Source organism: Taudactylus pleione, unplaced genomic scaffold (assembly GCF_031769625.1).
Source record: "Taudactylus pleione unplaced genomic scaffold, aTauple2 ptg000003l, whole genome shotgun sequence".
NCBI classification, from domain to species: Eukaryota; Metazoa; Chordata; class Amphibia; order Anura; family Myobatrachidae; genus Taudactylus; species Taudactylus pleione.
This window is the reverse complement of record NW_028284406.1, coordinates 3,032,718-3,059,893: the sequence shown is the minus strand read 5'-3', so window position 1 is coordinate 3,059,893 and position 27,176 is coordinate 3,032,718. Positions and strand designations below refer to the sequence as shown.

General features: G+C 46.0%; 1 protein-coding gene across 1 annotated transcript in view; it reads left to right on the top strand.

Annotated features, from left to right (window-relative positions):
* The window catches only part of COL27A1 (collagen type XXVII alpha 1 chain), a 291,443-nt gene that overhangs the window by 94,500 nt on the left and 169,767 nt on the right, over positions 1–27,176 (top strand). Inside the window, exons 13-14 of the mRNA XM_088465795.1 lie at positions 21,606–21,659; positions 22,214–22,258. Coding sequence (XP_088321921.1) covers positions 21,606–21,659; positions 22,214–22,258 — 99 coding nt within the window. The remainder of the gene's footprint in view (positions 1–21,605; positions 21,660–22,213; positions 22,259–27,176) is intronic.

Here is a 27,176-nt window from a genome sequence, read left to right as displayed (position 1 = left end):
TAATGGATAGGCCCCTTTAAAAGTTTGGGAACCACTGGCTTAGATAAAAGCTTATTTTTTTGTAAACATTGTCGTTTAGATTGTTTTACTTACAAAGACAGATGTTTAGTATAAAGGGTAATGCTTTGTATTCTGCACAAAACCAACTTTATTTTTACAGGATGGTCAAATTGTGAAAATGAATATGGAAGGTCAGGGTGTAGCTGGGTGATTACCGGTGTGGCCAGGTTTTTTTTTTTTTTTAATTCTTCTTCTTTTGTAAATGCGATAATATCATCTCTATCTTGTAAGCTTGGCCACTTGCAGCTCCATTTGAGTCTATGAAAGTAAGTGCACTTCACCTTGGAACAATAAACTAAGTGCAAGCCCCCACTGTTAGGAATGAGAGACATATACACAAGAGTACGGTCATCTCAGGCAAGGTAACATACGCCCCCTACTGAACATTTTATAAAAACTGGGACAGAAAATAACTGAAATAACTTAGGAGTCTAGTTACTAAGCAGTGTTAGGAGACAGAGTGAAAATTGATAAGGTGCCAGCCAATCAGCTCCCAACTGTCATCTCACAGGCTGTGTTTGAAAAATGACAGTTGGGAGCTGATTGGCTGGCACCTTATCACTTTTCACTCTGTGGCCCTGATTCAGAGCGCTCGCTCTGAATCAGGGCCGTCCCTGCTTCATTTTGGAGCGGCCTCCTGGCCGCACGCATAGCTGTGGGTGTCCACCCACAGCTATAGCGAGTGGCCAAAATGATGGTCGCGATGTTCAAGACCATCGCGACCATCGGGCTTGCGACGAGACCCCGCGGTAGGGTCTCGCTGCCGCAAGCCCAGGAGTGCTTTTGCTCTATCAGAGCCAAAAGCACTCCCACTGACATCACTAGTTCCCATGGGAACGCCTCCGTCTGGGCAGCCACGCCCCCGGCACGCCCACCAAAGGGGGCGTGCTGTCAATCAACATCAACAGCACGCCCCCTTTGGTGCGAGACCCATAACGATGGCTTGGCCGTCGTTATTCGGGTCTCGCGCATGCGCACGACGGAGCCGGCTCCGTTGTGCACATGCGCACTTGGGCAACATCGACCCGCTTGCGAGCGGGTCTGAATCAGGCCCTGTCTTCTAACACTGCTTAGTAAATAGACCCCTTAAACTTAATACAGTTTTAGATAAAATGTAATTTGAATTTTAGCACAGTTTTTCATGTTCTCTAATCTGCGTTATTCTGGAGTACCCTCCCACGGTCACATGTTCAGAGGTCACATGATGCAAGTTCATTCGGTAGAATATACGAACCATCGACTCCCAAGTCCAGCCCTGAAGGAAGATTTTCGGTTGCCCCTCAAACACTTTGGTTGTAACATTTCATTGAATGTTATAATTTTCTATTTTTTAGTATAAAAAAAAAAGAGTGGTCAGATTCTAAAGATATTTATGCATGTGTCGTGCAGAATATGGCTCTCAAAAGAGAAGCTCAACTTTGCTTCTTTAAACAGGCAGCAATCTATTAGATCTGGTGTGTGTAAGTGGTCACAGACGTCAGTTTATAGTCCTGGCATACAACCCAGAACATCATGTTTCCTGCTATTAGAGCCTTTCCAATGGAGATTTGTCTTGGCCGGGGCTACAAGAATTACCTTCCTCCTAATTTGTGGATATGTACCTGTCAGCCGCGGAGGCTGTGCCCCACCTCCAGCGCTGTCTGCCAGTTCGGGACTGACTTCAGCACATTTGCACATGTTGTCTTAAAGGACCACTAGGGGTATATTTACTAAAGCGAGAGTTTTTAGAAGTGGAGATGTTGCCCATAGCAACCAATCAGATTCTACTTAACATTTAACTAGCACCTTCTAGAACACTGGTGTCAAACTCGGACCCTTCAGTTGAAGTGGAACGACACATCCCAGCATGCACTGCCAGAGTTTTGCTATTAGGGCATGCTAAAACTGGCAGGGCGTGCTGGGATATGTAGTCCCACAGCAACTGTAGGGCCCGAGCTTGACACCACTGTTCTAGAAGATAATGGCTAGAATCTGATGGGTTGCTATGGGCAACATCTCCACTTCTAAAAACTCTCACTTTAGTAAATTTAACTCCTAGGGTCTGTCTTCAGCACATTTCCACATTTTGTTTTAATGGGGTGCTCAAGCTATAATGCAAGTCCCCTAATTTAAAAGCTGCACTAATGGTAGTCACATATGTTTCTGTAGAAGCCCTAATACCTTGATAAAGTTTTAAATATTTGAGATTATATTTTTATTTGCTGTGCAGCTGAATCCGAGCTATTGTTCTGTGTTATCAGCCGTTTCTGGCTAAAGGGGGCTGGAAAGGACTGGCTGCAGTGTCCCCCAGTGGGATTACTAGCAGGATAATCTGAGTGTAAGAAACTTCCCTCCCATCCTTAGCCTCCCATAATCCTCAGGGAAGTGCAGGGGATGATGGGTTATATTCTAAGCCATTTGGCTTCTGGCACTTTCCTTTTGTTTGCCTCTTGCAAAAATAAATCTGAAGCAGACATTTGATTTCCATTTGCTCATTTTATATACTCGTATACCACCTCATGTCTGACAACAGCCAGTGAGTTCAGTTTGAGCATGTTGGTAAAGGATAATATACACTATGTAGAAAAAAGTGATTGGACACTGACTGCAAATAGATAAACGAGTTTTTACTGACGTCAGTACTTTGTAGGTCCACCACGTGCAGTGATTACTGCAGACGCCCTTCTTGGCAAACTGTGCACAAGTCCCTGGACGCAGCAGGCGGTATGTTTTACCATTCCGCCTTATGTACAGTGACCAACTGTGACACTGAAGAAGGTCGAGACAGCCTAGAGCGCACCTGTCGATCCAATTCATTCCAGAGCTTCTCAATGGGATTAAGATCTGGACTCTGAGCTGGCCAGTCCATCCGGGTTACCAAATTTTCTGTATACCAGTCCAGCATGGCGCTGGAAACATAACAGGTGGCATTGTCGTCCTGGTAAAAACATTTGTTGTTCCCTACGAATTTTTCTTGTCGAAACAGCCACATTAGTGGCCATATGGAACTCGTGTGCACTGGTATTCATGGGTTGCATTTCGCTTGCGTGGGGGGTGTCCAATCAATTTTGTCTACATAGGCCCGTATTCAATTTGAGCCGAGCCGCAATACTTTTTCGCCTACTTCGCATGTTTTGCAGGCAGAAAAGTATCGCGCGCGTGCCCGCTTTACCCCGTATTCAATTTGAATGTATGCGAAAACGGGACTCGGCGAAACTTGAACAGGCGGAAAGTACTGTCAGAAATGGGGAAATCAGCCTGACACCCCCCAAAAGATGCTCTGACATGGGGGTTAGCTATGGTACCCCCCGATTTGGCTTGCTGAAGGTATTTGGTGTTTTTAAACGGGCTCAATAGCTGCTAAATAGCGTTTTTGTATAAGTGGTGAAGAATAGTATTCTGGAGTATTTTTTCTAGACAATAACTTATCCCAGCAAATTTGGGGTACTTGAAAATGGGGGTCAGCATAGTTAAAAGTTGCTAAAGTGAAGTTGAAAAAATTGTGAAAAATCCACCTGCCGCAAGCACCTGCAATCAAAAAAACACTTGGGGCATACCTGGGGACCCCCCCAGAGTCAAGTTCGCTAGTTTTTAACTTTGTACCCCAACATTTTTTTTTTTTCGGCCCCCATTTTTAAAATACATTTTTTGGGGTGTCCTTAAGTGTTTTTTTTTTAAATTGTTTAACACAGTTTACTTTTGGGGGACTGTCTGAAGACTGCAGGGGGGTTCCCGCAACGTTGCGCCCCAAAACCCCAATTCTGCACTTTTTTCCGCCTGCTATTCATAGGCAAAACTTTTTCGCCTATTACATTGCACGGACTCTCCGCCTAGGCGAAAAGTCTTTCAAATTGAATACGGGATAAAAGCAGAATACGCGAAAATGACGCCATCGGCAAAAAAGTATCGCGTATCCGGACTTTTCGCCTCTAATTGAATACGGGCCATAGTGTAGCTTTCTCAACTCCAGTCCTCAAGTACATATTCTGGATTTCATTAATCGTGCACAGGTGAGTTGATCTATTTTGCTGGGTCAATAATTATACCACCTGTTTCCACAGAAAGCAAACATGACCTGTTTGGGGGTACAGGAGGACATGGGTTTAGAACCACTGATTTATACTGATTTGAACGAGGGTTGTGTCTTGATTCCCTTTGATTTAAAAAATTCAGAGACACTGTGCTCTGGTTTGGTCACATATCTTCCAATTTTTCTCTAATATCCCTGATAATTAGCAGAGGGGGTGCGTTCTCTTTTATTCTACCCAGGTTTTCCTAACGAATAATGAAGTAATGACATCAGAGGTCACAGAGTGTAGGCGATGACATCAGAACTACAGGAGTTGATTCCTGTATTAGATTGTTGTCTAATAAAAACCGTTATTCGGTAAAAGATTTATAGCACCAGTTATGGAATTGAGGAATCTGCAGCAAAGGCATATTGCTACGTGAGGCAATTAGGATTTTACATGCAAAGTTTGTGATTAAGGGGGAGATGTATCAAACCGGACACGTGGAGCCAGATGTATCCTTCTCATTTGACATTCTGATCAGTAAAAGACTGTGTAGTGGAAATACTTAGTGGTTTGCCTGCTGTTTCCTACACACTGTACACATATTGTGGTCTGTATTCCTCTTCCTATACATTCACAGGGAACCAGTGACGTCATTGACATGGAAAATTACACCCCCAGTGCTGGCTTTGCATTGTTTCTTCTCTGCATTTGCCACATCCATAACGTGTTGAAAGCCAGCCAGAAAATGTAAAACCTTCTGCAATGAGGGACATAGCTGTGAGCTCTGGTTTTCTGCTAGGTCACTCAGCGATTTCAGGAAGACCTCATAACTAGAGACTCTGAACCCTGCGGTGAAGATAGGGGGCAGTGTTGTGAGACAAACGCTCCTCTCATGTGGTGCCAGTGTACCATTTGTTGCAGGAATCCCAAGTTACTCTATTTAATCCTACACTAATTAGTGCTGTTGTTCAGATTTATTATACTGTCCATAAATCATGCTTGATGGATATATAATATGCCTATAAAGAAAAAAAATGCGTGAAGGCTCTCTGAACATGTGGAGGGGGACATAGAAATGTGTGGCGAACCAGACTTGACCCACAGCAGAGGATCATGGGAGCATTAAGGCAAAAACATTCCCTTCATATCGATTTGGCCCACAAAATGGCTGCCTAGTTTTCAGCTGATGAGAAGTACTCTCTTTAAAATCTACCAGATATTCCCTTCTATCGAGTGAGCTATAGGAACGGATTCCCTTCAGTTCTATTAACGGAGAAATCGAAATTCTAGAAAATTTTGGAATTCAATTTCCGTCCGAGAGTTTGCCGGTCGCTGGCAGAGCTGTCGCATCAGGCTCTCCAGCTGTGGTCCTACAACATGTGACCCTAAGCCTGAAACTTTTGCTTCTCTGGTCCCTTGCGGCCCCTGACAGATTTTTTGTAGGAGACACAATAACTCCGTCGTCTGTGTCGCAATAGATTTGACGACATCTGTATGCGTTCTGAGAAACGATCGTGGTTTGGTTTCAGCTTAAGGCAAAACATGTTAAGTAATCAGTTTCTCAATATATTCTATATGGGAATCTGATGACTCATTTTGTAGCCCGTCAGGGACCGTGCAGAGGAGTTCCTGACAGCTAAACAGCTGTACTCCACAAACCTAGTCTGATCACAGAGACGGGACAGCCCAGGATTGCAGGCCTGGCTGTAACTCTGACACTTGCGATGAACAAGCTGTTCCTCACATCTTCAGGGATCCTTTCATAACCAACGAGGAAGTCCGGCAACCGCTGAAGAACAGTATCTTTTGACACTAGGAAAGATCAGACATCCACTTAGCTCTTTCCAGACATATCTAATTTTTTTCTCAATAGCATTCCATTAAGCTATGTCAAGTCCTCCATTTTTCACCAGAACCTATGATTAGGATCTCCTGTCTTCTGACTCAATGCTCTTACCGTCATTTTCTTTTATCCGTCGTGCCTGTAGATCAGTGATAATTAAAGCATTTTGCTTTGAAATCCATATGTATTTTATAAATTAACCATTTATGAAGGGAATGTGTAGTTTTAGATCCACATTTAGCCGGCAAGACGCCATCTTGGATCGCAGACATTTTGTTGGTGGCATGTTTTTAAAATGGAGTATGCTGTTCCTCAGGAGACGGGCCGCAATGGCACAAATCGTGTGACCACGCACCTCGCACTTGCCCTTTGGTTCTTGTGTACGACGATGTTGCAGCATTATAACAGCATGAACCTGTTCTTTTGTTGGCTATTTAGAATTTGACTAATTATAATTCCAACACTTTAAATACAGCATGTACATTACAGGTGGAGGACAAGCATTTCAGCACCAAACATAAGACACACAGGGTAGCTGAGCAAAATTTGGGCTTATGTAATGGCCTGCGAGATGCAGGCACGGACGCCATACTGGCAAATGTGACGGTATTTTTAAAGCAGCTATCTTTTAAAAGGCAAAACTAACATCTCGCAGACTATTACATAAGTCCCAATGTTTGTCTGTCAATTCTTCAGTTTGTAGGGTACTGATTTGATTGCATTTCATTTAGTTGAAAAAAAATGCACTGAACCACAGCAACCAATCAGCAGTTAGCTTTTATCTGTGCCTTGCTTGTTAGAAAATGAAAGCATATGTTCAATTGGAGGCTCAGTTTCAGTACCAGTTTCATACCAAAATGCGATGTGCTCTGACAACCGGAAATGCATTTTAATGTTCATGGAAAAAGTCTGTGAGAAATTAACGTGTTTAGCGCACCCTAAGGCAATGCCTGAAGGTGGCAATTTCTGCTGGTTTGCTGCATGTCGCTAGTTACAAATGTCTCATAGAAGCCGGTTGAAGAGGCGTCAATGCGTCATGCTTTTGTTCTCTATAGCTGGGTATTTACTCAGGGGCCGTATTGTACATACATGATTTATTGACTACAGCAGTCTGAACATGTGAATTGATTTAAAAAAAAAAAAAAAGTAGAATTCCATGTAATGACCTCACTGGCGTACGACTTGGTGAATAAGTGAGTTGGTTTATATAAGTGGCTCTGGAGTTAGAATACATTGGGTTGCAGTTAATACAGAGAGAAGCTTTATGGTGCATACACACGATCAGATTTTTTCTTCAGATATGGACGATAACGATTTAAAAATCATTCAGTCGTTCATATCTGAAGGAAAATCGTTCATATCTGACATGCCTGAACGATGGACGATCAACGATGCGCGTTCCCGTTTGTCAGATAACGATATCTGACATCTGATGGGTTTGCAGTCAGACTTGGACGATTCCATTCATTTTAATGCAGTCAAAAATCGTTCAATCGTTCAAATCGTTCAAAACTTTGGTCAAATCGTTCAAATCGTTTAGTCGTTCAGTCGTTCATCTGACAAATCTGACAAGTCTGACAAATCTGACCGTGTGTACGCTCCATTAGATTTCTTTTATTGCCAAACCACAATTCTGTTCAAGTATGTGGTTGCAAGAACTGTGCCCTGTCTGGGCGATCGTTCTGAAGATCAGGGCTGTATTAAGAGCAGGATATGGGTTAAAAGTGCCGGAGAAATAGCACTGCATTAGGGAAACGAATCCTTGACGCTTTCATCTTTTATAAACACAATGTAAAGAAATGTTTCATTCTTACACAGTAAATGTTCACCTGGATTAAGCCAGCTGGCGCTCTCCGGAAATTTCACGTACAAGACTGGAAGGCTGACTGGGTAATCGCTTACCTCCGAGCCAGGCCTATTTCTGGATCCTGACTGTATTGGCAAAGCCCATTGTAACGTCTGCCAGAATTAGCCATTTCCCCAGCCTTGAGAGAGAAGGTTTAAACAGAATAAGATGTTTCTGTGTACATAGAGATGATCTTGTATAAATGTGCTCACTGGTATAGGGCACGTGCTATACAAGGGGCCTCCGTGTAATGCTTATGTCAGCCATGTGGTTTATGTAATAATACCCGTGATAAAAGCCTGTTGTGCTGTTATTTTACATGTAGATGTTATCAGGAGAATTATTATTCCAACTTTTAAATAGCATGGCAAATCAGTTGCTGAGTTTTGCAATTTAATTAGAATTGTTACATGTTTAATCAACTATTAATAAATGTTCTTTATTCTGCTCCTTCAGCTGCTTCCTATATGGGTTTAATATAGATCTTAACCTATACATATAATCGTATAGAAGGGCATCTAATAACAGTCACAAATATGTAAAATACCCATTCCCGTAGCTGTCATTGGTCATGCTTTGCCTGTGGGTGGGCAAATGGAGTGTAGTCTGCTGGGAAAGGGGTGTGGCCTTTTGCAAAATGGGTGGGGCTTGCACAGGTCTAGGAGTGGTTTAGATGGAAGCTTGACAGGGCCTGTTTTTGTCCCAAATTTCAGGAAAGTCTGCAGATATGTCTAGCTTGACATTGTATTATCATTGCAGCTGAGCACAGTGTATTGGTCTCTGTTCTAGGGGCCTATTTACTAAGCAGTGTTAGGAGAAGTGAAAAGTGATAAGGTGCCAGCCAATCAGCTCCTAACTGTCATCTCACAGGCCGTGTTTGGAAAATGACAGTTGGGAGCTGATTGGCTGGCACCTTATCACTTTTCACTCTTCACGTTTCACTTCTACTAACACTGCTTAGTAAATAGACTCCCTTAGTCTTTCAAAAGGGCCCCCGGTAACCTCTGGTGGTATTACTACTATATATCGCAATACAACAGGGGGACCGGACAGTAGCAGAACATAGCTGACAGATGAAGCTGTCTCAGAATGGATGCGAGTGTCACATTATTTGGCTGTCATCCTACCCTGGGACAACCATCTGCCAGGTGCGTGACGCTACTGTCGCCGAAGTCCACCTGCTGTGTTAAGACAATTGTTTCAGTTAGCTGGGAGATACTTAGCTCTTTAACTCTAGGGGGCCTATTTATCATTCCCTTCAAATTTGGCACCAATAACTAATATTTATTATCTATCAGGAATCGGTATGAAATACCGACAGTCTAATCCTGCTGTCAGAATCCCAACTCCGGGATCCCGACATGGTTAACATACGGACACTTGTTGGTCGGTATGCTAACCCTAATCTCCCCCCACCCCCTAGTCCCTGAACCTAACCTTCCCCTCTCCGCACCATAAACCTAACTTTCCCCGCTTAGTGCCTAACCCTAACCCTCCCTCTAGTGCCTAACCCCTTAACTTAACTCTAACCCTCCCCCCAACCCTGTTACTTACGTTCGGCATCCCGGCGGTCGGGATGGCAGCGCTGGTATTCAGTGCCGGTAATGTAAGCATCGGTATGCCGAACGCATACCATCTATCACTACATATCGCGGTAATAAAACATACTTTCTTTTATTGCTGGGACAGTGGCTCCGATATTCCGGCAAAGAGTGGAAAGTAATGAAATAGCTCATGCTATCACTTTACTTGTGGGTTCCATCTAAAGACGTTGTTGGCAATTGAAGATCACTGGAAAACTAAGCTTCTCAGAGCTTGGAAGCTGGACATTTTCACAGTCTCCATAAAAACCTATGGGTACTACAGATCTCTCTAGTAACCCTTGTTAAATGGCGCATATTCCTAAATATTGCAGAAATCCTCAGAAAACTTGTATTTTTCTTGTAAATTGGCACCTGAAAGAGAAGCTGCATTTTTCTATAACCAGGGCTGCCGATAGGAATTCTGCTTTGCGCCATTAGGGCTTATGCAGCGTTGGATGCACAATTGGAGCAATTTCCGCAAAAAAAATAATAATTTGGAAGACACTATATAATATAATTCACGATGTGATTGCGGCTCTGCATCAGCGGCATATCTGCCGTTTTACGTCACATGTACATGTGCGCATGTTTTTGTTTTCCTTGCAAAATATGCAACTGCTACTAAACATCAATAAAAGGAAAAAAAAAAGAACTTCTGTAATACAGTGAACACAACTCGTTGTCCGTTGTATGGTAAAGAAAAACGTGTTTGCTAAACGGAGAACGCCCCCATCCCGCCTGAGGCGTAAGTTGCAGAATTGCGCTAATCTGCATAGGTGCAGTTACGCAAATTGTACCCGGCCCTTTTATCTCAAATCTGTTCACTATCTGATAAGCTTGTAAAACGCATAAGTGTTCATGATTATTACTAGTGCTTTTCTGGAAATCCAAGGTAATAGTTCCAGCATTGTAACCTGTCCCCAACTTCCACCTGTACCAGGTTTTCCAGAATCACTTCTAAGAATTTTTATATAGTTTCTTTTAGCACTGATCAACTGCACAGTACAGTTCCTCTTATCCTGCATACTGGGTGCATCTCTCCCCCTCCCTCTCTCTCTCTCCCCCTCTCCCTCTCTCTCTCTCCCCCTCTCCCTCTCTCTCTCTCCCCCTCTCCCTCTCTCTCTCCCCCTCTCCCTCTCTCTCTCCCCCTCTCCCTCTCTCTCTCCCCCTCTCCCTCTCTCTCTCCCCCCCTCTCCCTCCCCTCTCCCTCCCCTCTCCCTCCCCTCTCTCCCCCCTCTCTCCCCTCTCTCTCCCCTCTCTCCCTCTCTCTCTCCCCCCCCTCTCTCTCTCCCCCCCCCTCTCTCTCTCCCCCCTCTCTCTCTCCCCCCTCTCTCTCTCCCCCCTCTCTCTCTCCCCCCTCTCTCTCTCCCCCCTCTCTCTCTCCCCCCTCTCTCTCTCCCCCCTCTTTCTCCCTCTCTCCCTCTCTCTCTCCCTCTCTCTCCCCTCTCTCCTCTTCAATATAATAGTGAAGCAGTAATAATGTTAAAATGGGGATTGTGGTGCACCATCTATTCCATCTTGGCACTTCTGCATGTCACGTTCCATTACTAACGACCCCTGGAAATTATCCGAAAACGTTGTCAAATTCGTCAGCGCTTGATCCTGTGAGCTCTGACCTGAATAATGTTTGATGGTCCCTATCCCACTACCTACTTTCTTGCAATTCACATTTATTGCACTAAGAGTATTTACATACTGAGATGTTGGGAAAACTGTCTCACAGTAACCAGGTGCTTTAACCCATAGTAACCAGTCCTGTAGTGTGTTGTAGTCTTTCCGGGTAAATATAAGACTTTCATAAACCTACATCACCCCAGACACATACATATACAGACTAGTGTTAGTGTATGCTGCCATAAGCCAGCTGGCACAGAGAAGGTTCATAATGCACAGCTCATGAAATAAGACACATAATTGCTTTCACACTGCCTTTACAATGGCTTTTTCCATTCTGTTTTCTCAAACTGTTATTTTCTTTTCTTTGCTAATAGCAGCGTCGTTCGTTCTTCTCAGCTCATTAGTCAATGCTCCCTCCTGGCATATTAATTACCCACCGAGGAATTGTTAAGATGACTTTGTGACGTTATAAATTAGCAAACGTGCAAAAAGGGGGCCTGGTTATGCGTAATTAGGAGTTCCGATTGGCTGGGCTCTCCGTCGCCAGCAGAAGCGGGTAACTTTCTCTGCAACATATGGAAGAATCTCAAGGTTCACATATGTTCCATTTGGAGATCATCAGACAGAGAGATGACATCAGTCGGAATTTACCATTGAAATAACCACGGAACAACAGTCCCAATAACATTGCTTCTTTGATCTGTTATTGCTCTTGCATGTAGCCTTACCACGTACAGTAATTGTGGGGACAAGGGGCTTAATTCAGCATGGATTGCAATTGCAACCGCGTGCACAGATCGGCCTATGGTGCGTACCGCGCATGCGTATACACCTCAGTGCTCGTGCGCAGGTAAGCATTGCGATCACGCATGCAGAAGGAAAGCTATCGGAGAGTGACTGATGGGACGTCAGCGTTTGGGGAGTGGTTGGAGAAACGCAGGCATGCCTGTCCGTTTGAACGCCGTTGAACGGGCGTGCATAAATTAGCCACTGCGACGACATACCCGGCTTGTGTACTCACTGCATGCGACGAGAGTTACGATTTCTGAGACAGGTCAGAGCTGCTGTAATTGTGCGTGAGGGTCAGATGTTACCGATTTATACGCAGGACTGCGAGGTATTACGTATGCGAGAAGGCAGTAGTGGGCGCCTCTATGCTGGCTGAGCGGTGGCAGACAGCTTATTTTCGCATGCGTGATCGCAATAGCGATCCGTGCTGGATCAGGCCCAAGGTCCGCATTGGAAACTAGTTCACAACCGTACAATAAATCTGCTATTGTCCGTTAACAAAATGAGTTTATTGAACCAGCCAAAGAGGTCTTGTGGGTTTAAATAAATATTTAACCTTGGTCATTCTAAAGTAAACTGTAGGGCATGTGGATGTGTTTAGTTGTGTAGTCAGCCTCAATACTAATCTTATTATGTCCAGGGAGTTGACACCAGTGTAAGTGGCTATGGAATACAGTGTGTAATTATATGGTTAACTGTTGTTGTGGTTAATAGTGATGTTTATGTAGTCCAGGCACATGTAGCTAGTTATTTAGCTGTTATTGAGGATAATAGTGATGCCTGCGTTCAGAATGGTGGCGCCAGTATCCCGACGGTAAGTATTAGAGTTAGGCTGCCGGAAGGGGAGGGTTATGGTTATGCTGCAGGGGGGAGGGTTAGGTTTAGGCTGAGGCGAGGGATGGTTATGTTTAGGGGTAGGGGTTGGGTTTGGATACTCAACAACAGGTGTCGGTATGCCGGTGTCGGGATTCTGACCGTCCAGGCACCTGTGTCAGGGTGGTTAGCTGCTGTTGAGGATAATAGTGATGTATATATAGTCCATGCCCATGTGTCAGGGTGGTTAGCTGTTGAGGATAATAGTGATGTGTATATATAGTCCATGCCCATGTGTCAGGGTGGTTAGCTGTTGAGGATAATAGTGATGTATATATAGTCCATGCCCATGTGTCAGGGTGGTTAGCTGTTGAGGATAATAGTGATGTGTATATATAGTCCATGCCCATGTGTCAGGGTGGTTAGCTGTTGAGGATAATAGTGATGTGTATATATAGTCCATGCCCATGTGTCAGGGTGGTTAGCTGTTGAGGATAATAGTGATGTAGATATAGTCCATGCACATGTGTCAGGGTGGTTAGCTGTTGAGGATAATAGTGATGTAGATATAGTCCATGCCCATGTGTCAGGGTGGTTAGCTGTTGAGGATAATAGTGATGTAGATATAGTCCATGCCCATGTGTCAGGGTGGTTAGCTGTTGAGGATAATAGTGATGTAGATATAGTCCATGCCCATGTGTCAGGGTGGTTAGCTGTTGAGGATAATAGTGATGTAGATATAGTCCATGCCCATGTGTCAGGGTGGTTAGCTGTTGAGGATAATAGTGATGTGTATATATAGTCCATGCCCATGTGTCAGGGTGGTTAGCTGTTGAGGATAATAGTGATGTAGATATAGTCCATGCCCATGTGTCAGGGTGGTTAGCTGTTGAGGATAATGGGAACATGTGGATATGTTGTTCAGACACCTGTGTCAGGCTGTTTAAATGTTGTTGAGGATAATAGTGATGTGTATGTAGTTCAGGTACCTGTGTCGGATTTGGGAAGCTGTCACCATTGTGTTGCAGTTCTTTGTAATGTATTAGGAGCGAGTAACTTGTGGTCGGTGTGAATTTAACAATGCAGCAGAGCTCCTTAGTGACTTAGAGAAAGGGGCTCTCTGTGTGTTTCTGTAGGGATCCAGTGGATATGTAATTACACTCCTGGCCTTAAAACTGGTAACGTTCATCTACTCCTGAAACATCCATTACCAGGTACCTGGTACTGAGCCCATCCTCAGGGCACTAGATACAAGGCTCCTAGCACTGCAGCTTTTGTGGGTGCTATTTCAGGTTACTTGTATTGCAGTGCTCCATGCTTTTATTATCGCACCAGACCAGTTCAACAAAGGTTAAAAGAATACACTATACATTAGCATATGAGGTGGTGCAGCGGGAGACAATCTGGAAGCCGACTGCCTAAATACCGGCAGCCGGCTTCCCGACTGTCCTATCCCGGCATGGGTGAAATGCCGGGCGTCTAGATGTAGACGCCCGCATTTCCTGGACGCCGGGAGCCCGGCATCCCGATCGTAGAGATGCCGGGCGCCGCGAGCGGACAGCCGCGGGGGGGGGGGGAGGGTTAGCTTTAGGGCTCCCGGGGGGGACTTAGGGTTAGGCACCCCCCCGGGAGGGTTAGGGTTAGGCTAGGGGGAGGGAGGGTTAGGGTTAGGCACCCCCCCGGGAGGGTTAGGGTTAGGCTAGGGGGAGGGAGGGTTAGGGTTAGGCACCTCCCCGGGGGACTTAGGTTTAGGCAGCGGGGAAGGGGGTGGTTAGGGTTAGGCACTTAGAGGGGGGATTAGGGTTAGGCACTTGGGGGGGAAGTTAGGGTTAGGCACCCCTAAGGGGGGTTAGGTTAGTGGATACTTACCTATCCACGATCGGGATTTCCAGCGCTGTCGGGCTTCCGCTGCGTCGCACCCTGCTCCTGTCGGGCTGCCGCTGACGGGAATCGAACCGCCGGCCATGTGGCCCGGCGATATTTCATACCAATTCCGGTGCAGCAGCAGCAGACACTGAATGAACGTGATCCAAATATTGCTATAAAAATCCTTTTTTTTTATGCATTGATTCTTTTAGGGGACTTTATTATTGCTCAGCACCCTCCTTTGCTGTGCACCTCTCTTCCCAAACAAAGAGCTTTTTGTCTGTATTACTTATGGCCCACGTGCATCTGTTTTACAAGCCAGCTCAGAGCCTTCCAAGAGGCTGGGTGAGAGAGAGTGTGAGGGGCCAGGAAAAGCAGTTCATCTTTGGCTACGTCCCATTTTTTCCATCCGTCTATTTTGAACTCTTTCAGCCTCTGCCAGTTTGTGAGAAAGTCTGACCTAGTGATTCCTGAACCCCACTCTCGTATTCGCTCGCTGACCCGTTCCACGCTAGATCCTTTTCAGCTTGAAGGGAACGGATGGACGGTGGTCAGATAATAAGTATTCTGTCGCTGACCAGTGTCATCGGTAAATCGTCCATATAGCGCAGCCTGTGTGGACTCAAAATGAGCGCTGCGCATGAGAACGATCCACTTGGAAAATGGCGGCCACATTTTCAAGCCGAGAGATTGACTAGCCAATCTGTCACTTTTTAGGTTTGTGTCTACAAAAAGCATTGACACTTTGCGCACTTGCCCTGACTGAGGGCCTGATTCAGAGCCGGACGCTCTGAAAGAGCGCTTGCTCTGAATCAGGACGTTTTTTTTTTGTGCGATCTCCTGGCCGCTTGCATTGCTGTGGGTAACCACCCACAGCTATTGCGAGCGGCCAGGTGATGGTCGCGATGGTCTCGACCATCGGGGCTTGCGACGAGACCCTTGTGGTAGGGTCTCGTTCCCGCAAGCCCAGTGAGCTTCTGGCTCTTAATAGAGCCGGAAGCTCACCACTGACTTCACTCGTAATGTCAGTGGGGCTGCCCCCAAACGGCAGGCGTTCCGTCGGGAACGCCTCCGTTTTGCCAGCCACCCCCCCTGCCCACCTCCAAAACGGGACGAGCTGTCAATCAAAATCGACAGCCGCCCCCTTTTGGTGCGAGACCCGGAGCAACGGAGCGCCCGTCGCTAGCCGGGTCTCGCGCATGCGCACGTTGGAGCCGGCTCCGGCATGCGCAGTGGCCAAACATCGACCCGCTCGCGAGCAGGTCTGAATCAGGCCCTGAGTTCACTCACATGCCTACATTTAAAAGGATGCTATGGGCCGAATTCAATTAGCCGCGAAAAGCAGAGCCGTAATGTTTTCGCCGCCTCCGCCTGTTTTCAGGCGATACTTTTTCCAATGCGCCGCTCCAGCTTCTCTCCGTATTCAATTCCAAAAGACGGGAAAAGGCAAACAGGCGAAATCTGCGAATAGCAAAACTGGCGCAGAGTATCTACGATCTTTGGGGAGATCAGTCTGTACCGCAGAAAAAGCGGCACTAACACTAGAAAGCAATATAGAAGTGTCCTAATAGCCCTAATAAAAGTGTTGTGTTCTTAAAGTGTTAGAATTGGCTCTGATATGCTTATATGCGGAAGTGCTGAAAAGTGATAGAAAGCAATTTATTTTGGGAAAAATAAGTACCAAGGTCAAACTTGGGGTACATGAAAATGGGTACTAGCATATTTTGATATCTTTAAAGTGAAGATTTAAAAAATCTTAAAAATACACCTGCTGCAGCCCGTGCAATCCCGAAAACACCTGTCTCATCCTTATAGCCCCAAAAGTACCAGGCCCCCCACTTTCCAACACTTTCTCAATATTCACCCCAAAAATTACATGCCATTTTTGGGGTGTTCTAAACTTTTAAAAGTTTTCTGACTGATTAATCATTAGGGGGGTGTCCAGAGGGTTCTGGACCAAGGACCTCATTCAGAGTCTCTCGCTAGCGCTGTGCGCTCGCAAGCGTCCCGATGGTTTGCGTACACGCATGCGCACGCTTCGTTCTGCACGTGCGCGAACTAGTCTGTGTGCGATCGCAGGCCGCTCGCTCGCCCAGCAAAGACAGCCCAGTGAAATGAGTGACAGGAGAGACCGTTTGTGGGTGGTAACAGGGGCAGGACACTAATAACAGGGGAGTGGAGGTGCGAACGGAGGCGTGCCTGAGGTTTTCAACGCCGTTTTAGAGGCCTGCATAATTAACACGCAGCGTCATAGTACACGTCACATGCCTGTTTTTTACACTGAAGACCTCGCCGTGCTTTGCGGTAGGGTAAGGCAACCACAAGCGCTGCGATCGCTTCCGATTGTCCTCGATGCACCAATGTTTTAATACACTTCCTGGAGATGATGTGCGCTGGTGAGCGGCTCTGCCTGTGCAATTGGGCGTACGCTTTCCGCTCGCTAAGACATGGTGGGCGTGCTTAAGCCTTGGCGAGCGATCGCTTCCCGTGGCGTCACTTTGACAAATTTGCATACGCTGGGGGCGAGCGATCGCATCTAGCGGGAGACTCTGGAAGAGGTTCGAAATCCCCACATTTGCACCCTAAAATAGAGATTTTGCACTTCCAATTCGCCTGCCTATGCATGGAGCAAACTTTTCCCGTTTCTTTTTTCCGCTTAAACGAAAACTCCGGGAATTGAATACAGAGATAAGTCGAAAACAGGCGAAAAGTCCAAATCGGCAAAAACTTTTCTCCAAATGGCACTTTTCTCGGCTAATTGAGTTCGGCCTTATGTTGGAATGAATAAGTCAGTGAAGACAGAGGGCCCGAGGGCAAAAAAAAACCCCAGCAAGTAACTTTGTTGCACAGCAGGAGGGGCAGATTTAAAATGTGCAGAGAATCAAATTTGAGAGGGGGGCGTGTCCAAACTCAAATATAAATTGCAGGGTAAAAGGTAAGCTGTCCAGCATCTGTAAGCTTCACGCAAAAGCAGCCAGTATTTACTCTGCATGCAAAAACTAGACATTTTTGTGCACCCCTTACATTGCAATATGGTATGTCTAGGTACACATGGGCTGATACAGAGGTGGACATAGTTTCTGAGCCACAGACAGCGACGGTTTGGGGAAGTAATGGGTGATTGGCATCAAAAAAACGCCAGACTGTTTTTTGTTGTAGCCAGTGTCTGCGCCTTCAGATGCCTTGGCGCTGGTTCTGGAGTCTTATTTGCAGCGGGCATTCTAAGCAACAATATTGTGACCGATGTTCGTCCGATGCTGTGTCTTTGTGCGCAAGCGGTGGATCTGAGAAGCCGGCAGTTGGCGTCTCTTTAGAAAACACGGCGGCAGAACTTGCAGCGTAGCTCTGTTGCTATCTTTGTGTATTTCCCCTAATTTATAGAGCTGGTGCATGGAGGTTTTTGTTGTTGTAATGCTACCCATCCACTTAACGATGCGGGGGGACGACAGCACGATTACGATGCCGTCGTCTCCCGCGGGGTGAACTGCATACACTGAACGTTCAGTGTATGCAGATCAATCATCCCCGAACATGGCAACCTGACGGCGGACGTCAGGTTGACCGTCATGTTCGGGCGATGATTGATGTTAAAAACGACCAGCGCGCGCGCATCGCTGGTCGTTTTTAACCTTTTGCTGCCCGATTTGCAGGCGAGTACCAAGCGATGGAGTGATAATGACCGTTGTTATCGCTCCATCGCTAGGTTTAATCGCCTAGTGGATGGGCAGCTTATAAAGTCTTGTTGTGTTCTGTGGGGGTCATTCAGACCCGATCGTGAGCGTCAGTACGCTCACAAGCGGGTTGATGTTCCCCACTGCGCATGCGCACGACGGAGGGAGCTCCGTCGTGCGCATGCGCGAGACCCGGGGAGCGACGGGCTCACCATCGCTCCGGGTCTCACACCAAAGGGGGCGTGCTGTTGATGTTGATTGACAGCACGCCCCCTTTGGTGGGCATGCCATGGGAACGCCTACCGTCTGAAGCCGGCCCCACTGACATCACTAGTGATGTCAGTGGGAGTGATTTTGGCTCTGATAGAGCCAAAATCACTCCAGGGCTTGCGGCAGGGAGACCCTACCGCAGGGTCTCCGTCGCAAGTCCGATGGTCGCGATGGTCAAGACCATCGCGACCATCTTTTTGGCCGCTCGCATATGCTGTGGGTGGTCACCCACAGCTATACGAGCGGCCAGGAGGCCGCTCCATTTTCATGGAGGAGGGCCCTGATTCAGAGCGAGCGCTCTGGTCACAGCGTTCAGCTCTGAATCAGGCCCAGTGTCATTTTGTTGTTTTGTCAACCATAATAAAGCAAAATGAATAGAGATGTTGGAAACAGTTTTCCTATCAGTTGGGAGAATGATCAAACGGAAAAGAAATCTCAGTTAATGTATCAGGTGAATACCTCTGGCTGGCAGTTGGAATGGTCAGTATATAAACAACGCTGTTTGCCAATCAAGCGAATAGTAAATGATTTCAATGTGAATAAGGGAACATTTTAGCAGTTTTTCAATTTCCTAAAGACGAGAACCGTTTTTCGCGACCCCAAAATCTAAATGAATTGGCACAAATTCAACCTAACTGAGTTTACTAGTCATTCTGGTCATTTGTAAATGCAAAATAAGCAATGCTGTTTTCGCTGTTGCTTCTAGTTATAGATGGACCGTCATCCAGGAATACATAGTGATCTAATGTTTGGAAGCAATAGGTCTATCATCGGGAAACGCAAGACCCCCGCCAGCTGGAATTAAAGGGACATTTTGTATTTTTCAAGTACATTTTTTTTTTTTCCAAATAAAAAAATATGTCAATTGTTATTAGATCTATAAACATGGGCATATTTGCATTACTTTGTATTAATGAGTGACCAACGCAAAATGTATGTTACAGTGGTATTCAGATGGGCCTGTGAAGATAGCAGAGTATTTCACTTGTTTTACCAAACAATGGGGCAGATGTATGAAGCTCTGGAAAGTGATAAAGTGCAGAGTGATAAACGGCCAACCAATCAGCTCCCAACTGTCATGTTACTAGCTGTGTTTGAAAAATGACAGGTGGGAGCGGATTGGTTGGTTGTTTGTCACTCTGCACTTTATCACTTACCACAGCTTCATACATCTGCCCCAATGGCTTTTACACAAATCATCACCTAGACCAGGGGTCTTCAAACTTGGCCCTCCAGCTGCTGTGGAACTACACATCCCAGCATGCACTGCCACCTTTTTGATATAACAGCATGCTAAAACTATGGCAGTGCATGCTGGATTGTGTAGTTCCACAGCAGCTGGAGGGTCAAATTTGAAGACCCCTGACCTAGACCCTGGAGTACCTAATTTTTAAGGTAACATGAAGAGCCTGTGGCTCCGTGCGCACAGCCATTTGTATTTCCATCCCTCCTGCTTTGCACTCAGGAGAATGGAGAACGGACGGATGCTCGCACAGAAATCATTCATCTCTATGGAGGAATGGATTGGCCGTAGACAAGGATGGTTTAGTGAGATGGATGGAAAGTAGAGCAACCTTACACCCCCCAGCCCTGCTCTCAGTAAAGCGGCCCCTTGTACACAAAAACAACAAAAGGAAAGGGACAGACACTATTTAGGCCCAGGCGTGTTGGAGAGGCCCAGAATAGGGTATCGGGTCAGCTGCTAAGGGGATAAATGCCCTCCTTTGCAGCTCTTCCCAGCACCGTATCCATTAAAAAAAAAAAAAAAAACTGGAGGGGGTGTGGTCATGCCTCCCATATTTGGCCACACCCCCTTCAGTACCCAGACCCCCATGGCTGTCTCAGCAGCCCTGCTTGTATACTTTCATTCTCTTAAAACAGAGGTTTTCAATCTCGGCCCTCAGGACCGCACTCAGGCCCTGATTCAGAGCCGGACGCTCTGACAGAGCGCTCACTCTGAATCAGGGCCGTCCTACTTGTTTTTCAGAGCGGCCTCCTGGCCGCTCGCATAGCTGTGGGTGACCACCCACAGCTATAGCGAGCGGCCAGGAAGATGTTCGCGATGGTCTCGACGAGACCCTTGTGGTAGGGTCTTGTTGCCGCAAGCCCCAGAGTGCTTTCGGCTCTAACAGAGCCGAAAGCACTCCCACTGACACCACTTGTGATGTCAGTGGGGCCGGCCCCAGACGGTAGGCGTTCCCATGGGAACGCCTCCGTCTGGGCAGCTACGCCCCGGGCCCGCCCAATAAACATCGACAGCACGCCCCCTTTGGTACGAGACCCGGAGCGACTGTTTGCCCGTCGCTATCCGGGTCTTGCGCATGCGCACTGGACCACCATCGACCCACTTGCAAGCGCATAGCGCTCACGAGCGGGTCTGAATCAGGCCCTCAGCTCACATTTTCCAGGTCTCCTGGCAGGTGCACAGGTGTATTCATTACTCACTGACAGATTTCAAAAGATCCACAGGTGGAGCTAATTATTTCACTTGTGATTCTCTGAGGAGATCTGGAAAACATGCACTGTTTGGGGTCCTGAGGGACCGAGTTTGAGAACCTGTGTCTTAAACCATAAACATGCATTACTATGTGCAGTCATCGGTCTCTGAAAGGAGAGAGAGAAGGAAATGCATCCATGTGCACATGACCATACTTGTATGTTAACCTTCACAAAAACATCTTAAAAGTGCTTTTAGATATATATAATGAAGCAGACATTTTTATATCCATTGCCCTGGGATACGATTGTATTCAGAACTCTGGGCATCAAAACCAAAACCCAATCCTCCTAATAATCACGAGGTGCGGCTGAAAAGCACAGAATGAAGTTAGAAAGATCAAGGAATCTACTTAGTAAAAGTGGCAGGAGGGCACTTAGAAATCCTACATGAAACAACCCGTTTAACCAAAGCTCTGTTCATTCAAATGACCCTCAGCACATGTATGAGTAGAAGTAGAACAATACCACGTTGTAGGTTTTATGTATTGCTGTCATGCAGGCATTTTAATTTTTCCTATCCCAGTTAATCCACCCTACTAATGATTGTATCCTAAGGCCTGTGCATCAGTTTTGCCAGTTCCTCAAAGCTTAGAACAACATCGATGTGTCCTGCCAATGTGTCTGCTGTGTATCTTGCATGTCATTCTCGAGTAGATTGCTGTGTTCTTCACTCTCTGTGTGTTCCTACAAGAATTCTTCTATAGTTTCTATATGTCTTTTCCCCTTTCTTTTTTTTTTTTCTCTTCCTTAAAGGGATTTCCCGGTGACTTCGGAGAGAGGGGTCCCCCAGGACTTGATGGCAACCCCGTGAGTAATTTGTCAACCAACACACGAACCATTGTTCTGAAATGAGGTGTTTAATTTTTTGCAGCAGGCTGTTAAATGGAATACAGGAATAAGGAATGTCTTAAGTTACGCTTTGCATGAGGAAATGCAGATAAATGTTACTGATCCACAGTACAATATAAACAAATGAGATCCTTTCTCTAGTCCAGGCTGGGCATGTGTTTAGCAGTTTCATAGTTGGGATTGTGCGCTGTACACACAACTCCATTAAATTACGGAATACGTGTTACCTGTGCACTGGTACAGCAACAAAATAGCTTTCTCTGTGGAGTGTCAGTGATTGACACGAGTATCCCTTACTTGGGATCAGTACGGTGCCCTTTAGGGTTGGAGGGGGGGAGGAGGAGGTCTCTGTCTGAACTCGCCAAGGCGAAAATGGCCAAATATGAAAGGTCAACCTTTATGAACTCTCAGATTACTGAATAGCTTCCGTTTGTCTTCAGTTCGGGCATTTTGTGGCACATGTATCCACTAATGTTCTATCCCTTTTTTTTTTTTTTAACCTTAATTTGCAGGGAGAATTGGGTCCCCCAGGTCCTGCCGGAGTTCCTGGATTTATTGTAAGTAAATTGTATTAATTATGCCTCCATCCCATCCAATATTTCCCGGTTGAATCTCTCCCAGGCACTGCGCTAAGGAGCACTGTTTGCAGGAAAAAAAACAGCTTGTTTGTTATTTATTCATCTTAGCTTGAATTAATTTCATTTTACCCACACTATGCAAACAAGTTTTTACTCCTAGCAGAGGAGGTGTTTATTGCTGTGTTTCCATCGTAAAATACCAACTATTTTAATTATGGAAGCCTGGTATCCGCCTTTAGTACGCACGGCTGCGGGCGTGATTCCGTGTAAAGCCTCGCATGTCCATCTGGAAGTAGGTAGCAATAGAATTCTCCCCTGTCTTTATATTTTTTTTACATTTTTTTATGTATTTATTTATTGGATAATATGAACCGTGTTGGCAGGCTTCCACCTCAAGAGTGACAGCAGAAGTGTTTTCATGCATAGTGTGATAGGTCACAATTAGTGGTTATATTAGTCCTGGAGAGTTATACATATTAGTCCTGGAGAGTTATACATATTAGTCCTGAAGAGTTATACATATTAGTCCTGAAGAGTTATACATTTTGGGGAAATCTGTTAACTGTGTATGTTACAGCATATCCTTTAAAGTGTACCCATTTACTCAGGCTCCTGTTGTCTGTGTTCTATCTGCTGCTGTACCCACTGTTCACACACAGGCGCGTGGTCAATTGTGAAGTGAAAGCCGACCAAGGCCTCAGCGGGTGCTTTGTAAGCTCGGTCCAGTGGGGGCAGCCATTTTGTGACCTGAGTTGCATGATGAATGTAGCCTATGAATTTAACAGGAAATGGCGACACAAACAAAGGTCTGAGGCACTGTCTAATAAGGCTATCCTGGTGTCCCGCTGATTATTAAAAACAGCAGCTCCTATTGAATTGATAAGCAGCATTATCATATTTTTGTTTTAGACTAAAGCAGAGTTTCCCAAACCCCACCATTATAGTCCAGGTTTTAAGGGTATCGCTGCCTGAGCACAGATGACTTAATTAGTACCTCAGTCTATGTGATTTAATCATCTGGTGCATGGATATCCTTAAAACCTGGACTGCAATGGCGGAGTTTGGGAAACTCTGGACTAAAGCATGGATTCCTTCACTGTGTTGCGCGTGTGCCTGACAGAAAAATCAGATCACAAATAGCTAGATAACGCGTAGTTAAATTGCTCCACTTGTAAAACCTGGATGTCAGTTTTGCACACAAATCGTCCTCTTCACCTGAAGAGCCATGACATAAAGAGTGAAATACCAGCACACAGTGCTCCCGTGTGTGAGCCATCGCCTGCTGTAGGAAAATACCGCCAGGAAATTGTCCCTTGCGTCTTGGTTGAAATTTATTACCTCAACTCCGAACTTAACCACATGGAAAAATATTCTTTGCCTCAGAAGCCCTTTCATCCCTTGATAAGCAGACAGGAAAGGGGACCTCACGTTTCTGGAAGTGCATTTGGAAATCCAGGGCCCATGACCTGTAAATCTATGTAGAATACTATTACAATCTTATTATATATGGTGTTATATTTTATTTTGGTTTTATCGGTCTTTGCAACTCATTTTAGATCATCACCAGTCATGCTGCTCAGGTCTTGTCGCGCATTAGCTACATCCTTCGTTCCTCTTCACTGAACATGTACACCAGGCATGTCATACTCAAAATACCAACCGGGCCGAATACTCAAGGTCTAAGAGTGTGTGGGCCGCAACAAAAAAAAAGTCTTATATGCAACTTTGAAAGGTTTATTATTAATAAAAAACCAATGCAGTGCCCCCTGTAGTAGTGACCCTTATGCAATTCCCCCCTGTATTAGAGCCCCTTATACAATGCCCCCTGAAGTTGTGCCCATTATGCAATGCCTTTTATACAGTGCCCCAGTAGTGCCCATTATGCAATTCCCCCCTGTATTAGAGCCCCTGATGCAATGTCCCCTGAAGTTGTGCCCATTATACAATGCCTTTTATACAGTGTCCCCAGTAGTGCCCCTTATGCAGTGCCCCAGTAATGCCCCTTATGTTGTGCTGCCAGTAATGCTCCTAGTAGTGCACCTTATGCTGTGCCCCCAATAGTGCTCTTATGCAGAGCCCCCAGTAGTGCCCTCAGTAATGCAGTTCCCCCTAGTAGTGCACCTTATGCAGTGCCCCTTATGCAGAGCCCCAGTAATGTCCCTAGTAGTGCCCCTTATGTTGTGCCCCCAGTAATGCCCCTAGTAGTGTCTCTTATGCAGTTCCCCTAGTAGTGCACCTTATGTTGTGCCCCTTATGCTGTGCCCCCTCCCAGTATAGAACAGGCCCCACTCACCTGTGCAGTACTTACCTTTCTTCACGATGGCTGCTGGACATCGCTCCAGTCCACGGCCGTCATCACTCCCACCGTCCCGCGCAGACGCTGCTGCTGACTGGATCTAATTAGATCCAGAGCGGCAGACGCAGGCTCCCGTCATCGCGGGTGACGTCACTGGAAACACTGGCCTCTGAAGCGATCAGAGGCTTCTTTAGTCTCTGATCGCTTCAGAGACCAGCGTTGCCAGTTTTAAATAAAGTAAACACTGCCCGACCGGAGCTGAGCTCCGATCATGGCAGGGGTGTGGGCCGCATATTATATATATTTGGGCCCACACTGTCGGGCCCCACGTTTGACATGCTTGATGTACACTATACACACACAGCGGTTTAGAAGCTATATGTGGGATATATGGGCAGATCTGGTTGCTCAACCTGAGCCCCAAGCAGCTAGCTCCAACCAATTCGGTTGGGCTGCATGTGTGGCCAGATCAGACAGAGATTTGGTTGGTCGGCGCCAAGGCGAAGCGGCCATTTTACGCCCCCCTTATACTGGCAGCTGTAGACGGTGTGATGTAAACAGACAAGCTGTTACTTGTGTTACGTTATTAGATCTGTTCAGACACTTTAAAATAAAAAGGAAACTTACATAGAAAATGTAAAAAAAGACAGGCGTGTGGGTCAGAGACATGTAACTTCCCTGTAAAATGCAACAGTTAGTAACAATTATATAGAAATACTGTTCTACAGTCATTGAAAGCAAACCTCATAATCATAGGAAAAGCTCACAGGACATTTAATGTGGTCTTTAAAGCATCTCGGAGCTTGTGTCCAATAATACCCAGTGATTTAATGTACCTGAGAGACGCATATTTCTGTCAGAAGAGTTCGCACTTTGAAGATGGAGGTAGTCAGGTCTGCGGAGCGCGTTGAAAGGATGAAAGCTGACCACACGCCCACCCGGGAGAGGTGACAGAGGTTAATACAATTGGGGAATTCACATAACAAGGCTTTGCTGTAGACGTAGGGAAGAGATCAAAGGGCGTCCGGGGGGCTTTAATAGTATAAAGCATCAGAAGTAGATGGACAGGTAATAGACAGACACCTTATATCAGGCTAAGGTAGTAAGTGGCTCTCCAGGTGTGTGTAACTGCAAATTCCAGCATGTTGTAACATGCTGGGTCTTGTAGTCCTCCGCTGGCTTGACAGACGTAAGCTGCTTACCTGTGCTGTATAGAACGTCCTGTTCAATAGCTATTTTAATGTTGAGCGTTAATCCTGCCAAACGTGTATTTTTCTTTTGCCTTATCACAAATATCACCTGTTTTTATAAAGGAATAAGCACTGAATAGTCATTACTAGTTCATCTGAAAGAGCTTAATGAACCCACAGAGGGAAAAAAAATATATATGTACCTCTTTTACACCGCTATGTGCAAACATACCAGTCAGCGGGTTTTGTGGCGGTCATTAACATATGTTGTTATTTCAGCAAATGACAGATTCATTCTATTCATACTTATGATAATTAAGGGCACAGGGCTGAAAAATATCGGCACATGCCGCCATATTGTGCTAACCCCTTAAATGCTGATTTGCAATGCGTAAAAAGTCCCCGGGACTGGGTTCCATTTCTCCCCTGTAATTTTTTGTGGGGGGGGGGGGGTTTCCGCAGGTGGCTTATTCCGAAAAATCTTATTAAAGGGCAGCAATTGGTGTAACGTGAGCCTAATGTGGTTGTAAATAGCTGGGTCTTGTCCTGGATAAACAGAAGCCTGAAGAGGTCTTTATATGAGGCAGTACAAAGAACAGGCTTGTTGTAACATACCCTCTTCGCTGCGTCTCAGGCCGTGCGCTCAGAAGGTTGGCTTTGCCCTGTAACCTTTCATGTAGTATCAGGAAGAAGACGGAATCCTGTACCACTGCTTTATAATGGCACAGCATTCAACTGCAACGAACAACACGTGTATCCAGCCAATATGATTGTATTCATGTCAGTAATAAATTCTGCATTTTAATTCAATATAATTCAACGGCGGGGGCATTTAGTCCGTAACTTTTAGGGATGACTAAAATCTTAGCTACCAATTGTATTTATAAATGCCCCACACATGGGACAGGAAAAGATCACAATGATGTGGGCTGTCAGCCAGTTTTATATTCCATCAGACACAGCAGTGTCCATCCTATATAGCAATAATCACTTTCTTGAATTAATGACTAAATCGCTATTGCGAGTGGCTTAATCGGTATGAAATGACGCATGTCCGGCGGTTCAAATCCCGACGCTGGAAGCCCGGCAGTGAAGATCTCGACAGGTAAGTATTTTAACTATTGCTAACCTTAAACCCCCCCCAACCCTCCCTTAGGGGTGCCTAACCCCCCCCCCCCTGCTGTATGTGCCTAAACCTAACCCCCCCCTTCCCCGTAGCCTAAACCTAGGTCTCCAGGGGGGGGGGGGGGTCTAACCCTAACCCCCCCCTTCCCCTAGCCTAACCCTCCCGGGGGGGGTGCCTAACTCTAAGTCCCCCCCCCGGGAGCCCCTAAACCTCCCCCCCCCTGTGGCTGTCCGCGCCCGGCTTACCTTCATTTGGTATGCTGGGCATCGGGCTCCCGGCGTAGGT